This window comes from Galeopterus variegatus, unplaced genomic scaffold (assembly GCF_000696425.1).
Source record: "Galeopterus variegatus unplaced genomic scaffold, G_variegatus-3.0.2 Scaffold524, whole genome shotgun sequence".
Classification (NCBI taxonomy): domain Eukaryota; kingdom Metazoa; phylum Chordata; class Mammalia; order Dermoptera; family Cynocephalidae; genus Galeopterus; species Galeopterus variegatus.
This window is the reverse complement of record NW_007726635.1, coordinates 479,055-483,733: the sequence shown is the minus strand read 5'-3', so window position 1 is coordinate 483,733 and position 4,679 is coordinate 479,055. Positions and strand designations below refer to the sequence as shown.

Genomic DNA, 4,679 nt, shown 5'->3' with positions numbered 1-4,679 from the left:
CCCCCCCGCGTGCACTGAAACAGACGGGACCATGTCCCCTCCCTGTGGTCACCACGTGTGGCTATGCATGGGCCCTGGGCCAGTTGGGTGTGGAGCAGCCTTGTGCCTCCGTGGGCTGAGCCCCTCCCTTCTGCAGCTGAAGTCCTTCCTCCGGGAGTGCAAAGTGGCCAACTACTGCCGGCAGGTGCGCCAGCTGCTGGAGAAGATTCAGGAGAACGCAGAGCACACCCGCAGCCACCGCCAGCGGGTCTCCTTTGGCGTCTCTAACTGGCATGCAGTGGTCAGTTGGGAGCTGGGGTGTGGCTCCTGGGGGTGGTGCTGGCTGAGGTTACCCATCACGGTGTGGCCAGGGTTTGCCCAGGGTGGGGCATGAGCTTAGGCTCCCCTTACCCCCCAGGAAGCCTGGGAGAAGCAGGTCCGGGAAGAGGGGACCCCGCTCACCAGGTACTACAGCCACTGGCGGAAGCTGCGGGACCGGGAGATCCAGCTGGAGATCAGTGGCAAAGAGCGGGTATGGCCGGGGGTCTGGGGGCTGTGGGTGTGATTAGCTGGATTTCACACCTAGCATGCTGGCTGTGACTTTAAGACCATGGGTGTGTTTGGAAATAGTGCCAGGGATGACAGCAGGGGTGGGGGGCTGTCCCCAGCTGCAGCCTGGTCAGTCATGCAGAACTGGCCACTCCCCCTCAGGCTGATGGGCTGGTGGCTGCAGGGGAGTGCAGTGTCTAGACTGACTGTAGGGACAGATTTATCCTGAGTGGCATGCTGCAGCGGTCTGTGGCTGTCCTGGGAGTGAAGGCTGCAGATGTCGGGGCAGAAGGGTGGCTAACAAGTGGCCATGCTGGGTCCTGGTGAGGGGGGCTGGGCTGGGAGCAAGGCTGGAAGAGGGAACACTGAGGGGGAAGGGATGGGTCCCAAGGTCTGTGAAGATGGTGGCCTGGCTGCCCTGTTAGACACACGCTGGGGATGGGCCCAAGCCTCAGTGACCCGCTCATCCCCACCTGCGGCTCTGGTTCCGGGTCCTTCTAGTTGGAAGACCTGAACTTCCCAGAGATCAAGCGGAGGAAGGTGGAAGACAGGAAAGAGGAGGACAGGAGAGAATTTAAGGACCTGTTTGACCTGGACAGTGCTGAGGAGGAAGAGGAGGAGGAGGCAGCCTCAGACTTTTCAGAGAGAGGTGTGCCTGCGGGGGGCCTCGGCTGCCGCTCCTGGGGGCCAGGGCAGGTGGGCGTGGAAGGCCCCTAGACACGTCACCCCACTGGGCTCGCCCACGTGTGGCCCGGGTGGGGCAAACCAGTCTCCTGGGCTTGTCGCTGGCTCTTCTTCTTTCCGAGATGGGGGATGCTGATCCGTGGTCCCAGGCTGGTGGGGCCCCTGCCCCCACCTGCCTGGGGCAGATGCAGAGAAGGGTGGTGGGCGGTTCTGTTGCTCCTGTCAGACCTTGTGGCTGTCCGTCTGGTGGGTGTCCAGGCAGGGGTGAGCCCAGCCCATCCTCCTACCTTACCTGCCCCCCGTGCCTTTGCTGGTGAGAGTCACACAGACGAGCTCTTCTCTTGGTCCCCAGGGATGCCTGGGTCCCTGAAAGCACGGCATGGGGTGGATGAGGACGAGGAGGACAGCGGCAGCTCGGAGGGTGAGTGGCTTCCCAGGGAGGCACTATGGCCCTTTGGACCCATCTAGCCAGAGTGCAAAGCTGTCACGGACTCCGGAGGCAGGGCCACGGGAGGTGGCTCTAAGCCAGGCCCCGGCCCCTCCCTGGGGATGCCAGGCCAGCTGCTCTGTCCCAACTGCACTGGCAGCCAGCAACAGTGGCACCGATAAATTAATTAGTGATGAGTAACCTCTAAGGCCAGTTTCTTCCTGATAAAGCAGAATTTATGTAGTCTCGGTCTCTCCCTGCAGATGGAAGCCCAGACACAGAGGCAGGGCTGGACCCGGGGGAGCTGTGGCGGCTGGCCCAGGGACCAGAGGACGAGCTGGAGGACCTGCAGCTCTCGGAGGAGGACTGAGGGTGGTGGCCTGCAGGCCTGTGGGGGCTGGTGTCCGCGCAGCAGGGGAAGGGCTGTGGATGGTGGGCGGGACTTTACTTTGACAGCACAAGAGACCAACCGTACCAAGAGCTGTGCGGGTCCCTGGTGTGGTTGTGTGGGGCACAGTGGAGACTGTCCACTGGGAAGGAAGCTGACCCCATGTCAGGATGATGCTAGCATACACAGACCAGCCTCAGCCCCAGCCTGAGGCCCCACCTTCTTGTCTTTGGTTTGTCTGCAGACCCAGACCCCCAGGGCCTCAGCATCAGGTTCTGCAGGCACCCCCAAAAGTCTTTGGAAACTCCTTTCTTCTTAAGTCATGTTTGCCTTTTAAAAATTCTGTGTTTCTGTATCCAAACCCAAAGGGAAAACTAAGCTGTTGGGGAAGGGGCCGCTGCATCAGGGCAGTTGGTCTGGGGCTTTGAGTGGCTGCTGCCAGCTCAGCACAGAGGCTGCGAAGGGTCTGGGGCCCCTGGGAGCAGAGCCACGGTCCCATTCTCCTGCTTGGGTGAGGCTCTGCTGACAGGGGGATGTCCTCCCCCATAGGGGGAGGTGGCTATTCCTGGGGACAGGGGCTGGTCTCCACTGGCAAGCTCCCGCTCGGGGACCCTCAGGGTTGGCGGCTGCAGCGGCAGAGCCACAGGGAAACTGGCCATGTAGAAGACGCGGCCAAGGCGCCTGGCCACCTGTGGGGAGAGGGGCCTGGATGGGGCGGTCTGAGGAGCCTGGCCTCTGCCAGGTGCTTCTGTGGGCCCCTCCCCCATCCCGTTCTGAAGACCCCGCCTCCTCCCCAGCCGTACTCACCTGGGCCCGGATCTTGAGGGCAGGCCCCAGCTTAAGCCCCATGGTGGTCAGCAGGTGCTCCTCCGTCAGCAGTGGCAGGGTCTCCCCATCTATTCCCTGTTCCCTGAAGACCTGGGGCAGGAGTAGGCAGTCAGATCTGGCTTGCCCCGCTGGATCCTTCCTGCTCAGCAGGGTCCAGAGAGCACAGCCAAGAAGAGCTGTTTGTGCATCTTGGAGAGAGTTTTCAAATGAAGGAAAATCTTTGTGTTGTGCATGTGTTAGTGACAAGCCAGGGGCACAGACAAGTCGTGGGGTGGGGAAGGGCACTGGGGAATGGTCCTGCCCCCAGCTGCTTTCCAGGGAGAGGATGGTGACAGGCAGCTCAGGGGCCCCCCATGTGACAGCCCAGCTATGCCCCAGGGTGTGTGGCTGCCCCTCACCCTTGCATACTCTCCACAGCCAGACAGGCCCCCCACGAAGCTGCAGACATCCTCCACTGTCCACTTGCTGACGTCCTCGGGGGCTGTGGCCTCCTCCCCATCCATGAAGAGCCCCCCCAGAGGGCCTGCGTCGGGGAGGGGGTGTTATCAGAGTTCTGGCCTGTTCTTTCCCATGCCCCCAGCCATGTCTGCTGACCCTTCCTTGCCTTAATTGCTTAGATATAAATCAACAGTAAAGTTTTTCTCTCCACGGATCCCCCTCCTCCCTAAGATCCTCCCAGGGGTGTCCAGATTGGGTCTAATGCCTCAGAGGGGCCAGGCAGGCAGGTGGGGGCGCGCACCTGTATGTAAGTAGGGGCTGACGGCGTAGGGGAAGCCCAGGGGCAGTGACGGGGGCAGCACAGACCCTGGGAGAAGCCCCTTCCCCTCGACACTGGCCCCTCCAGCTGAGGGTTGGCCCGGGATGGGGTCTCGGCCCCCAGCAGCTGCCATCTCGGGGTCCTCTCCATCGGAGTCTTTGGGGGGCTCGTCCTCGGAGCCGTCTTGTGCCCAGAGCCCAGCCCCTGTCATTTCCTTGGACTCACTGGGCCGGGCTGAGGCAGAGCCGGGGCACCCCTTACGAGGGGCTTGGCGGGCAGGCTCCCGGGGCGGGGTTGGGGGTCCGGGGCCTGGGGGCCCCTGTGGGGGCAGGGCCAGCAGCGGCGCCGAGCTGTGTTTCAGCACCAGCATGGCCCCCCGCCGCTGCAGCTCCTCGGCGCCGTCGGGGTGTCGCAGGGCGGCCTCGGGCGCCAGCAGCTGCGGTCGCGCGCTCTCCAGGTCTTTCTGCCGCAGCAGCTCCGCCGACATCTCCAGCCTGGGCCGGGGAGGGCAGCGGTCAGCCGGGACACCCGAGCCACCGCCTCCCCACGGGCCTCGAGGCACCTACCGGGCCAGGTTCTGCTTCCGCAGGAGCTCCTGCTGCCGGGCGAACATCTCCGCCTGGGCCGGGGGCAGGAAGCCGTAGCCTGGCGGGAGAGGCACGGACCACGGGGCCGTCATGCTCGCCCTCCCGGCACCGCTGGCTCCATGTGGGGCCGGGGCGGGTCCTCGGGAGCTCTCGCGGGCGCAAGGTCGTGGGCCAGCCCGGGGGGTCCCGCAGAAAAGGGGCGACGCACACCCCCTTCCTCACCTGGGGTCTGGCACAGAGCCGAAGGCACCCCCAAAAAGGGGGGCCTGATGTGAGGGCCCAGGGCGATGTGAGGGGCATTCTGGGGCGACAGCAAGGGGGGCGGCTGCGACAGCTCCCTGTAGACGGCGGGACCGTGAGCCGCGCGCGCCGCAGGCCCCGGCCCCTCCCCGTCCCCACTCCCGCCTCTGCTAATTGCCGCCCGCAGGCGGTCGATGCGCAGCTCGTTACGGCTTCGGGTCGCCGTCGCCCCCGCCCCCG

General features: G+C 64.5%; 2 protein-coding genes across 3 annotated transcripts in view; one reads left to right on the top strand and one right to left on the bottom strand.

Moving 5' to 3' along the window:
• NOC2L (nucleolar complex associated 2 homolog (S. cerevisiae)) overlaps positions 1 to 2,121 on the top strand; it is a 13,380-nt gene extending 11,259 nt beyond the window's left edge. For both annotated transcript variants that reach the window (XM_008569679.1, XM_008569678.1), the window contains exons 15-19: positions 137 to 280; positions 398 to 511; positions 1,030 to 1,177; positions 1,565 to 1,633; positions 1,903 to 2,121. In XM_008569679.1, the coding sequence (XP_008567901.1) occupies positions 137 to 280; positions 398 to 511; positions 1,030 to 1,177; positions 1,565 to 1,633; positions 1,903 to 2,009 (582 nt within the window). In that variant the 3' untranslated portion in view covers positions 2,010 to 2,121. The remainder of the gene's footprint in view (positions 1 to 136; positions 281 to 397; positions 512 to 1,029; positions 1,178 to 1,564; positions 1,634 to 1,902) is intronic.
• A 303-nt stretch (positions 2,122 to 2,424) lies between these two features.
• The window catches only part of SAMD11 (sterile alpha motif domain containing 11), a 17,504-nt gene continuing 15,249 nt past the window's right edge, over positions 2,425 to 4,679 (bottom strand). Inside the window, exons 9-14 of the mRNA XM_008569680.1 lie at positions 4,422 to 4,537; positions 4,179 to 4,257; positions 3,595 to 4,106; positions 3,254 to 3,378; positions 2,835 to 2,945; positions 2,425 to 2,716 (exon numbers count right to left, since the gene is read on the bottom strand). Coding sequence (XP_008567902.1) covers positions 2,471 to 2,716; positions 2,835 to 2,945; positions 3,254 to 3,378; positions 3,595 to 4,106; positions 4,179 to 4,257; positions 4,422 to 4,537 — 1,189 coding nt within the window. The 3' untranslated portion in view covers positions 2,425 to 2,470. The remainder of the gene's footprint in view (positions 2,717 to 2,834; positions 2,946 to 3,253; positions 3,379 to 3,594; positions 4,107 to 4,178; positions 4,258 to 4,421; positions 4,538 to 4,679) is intronic.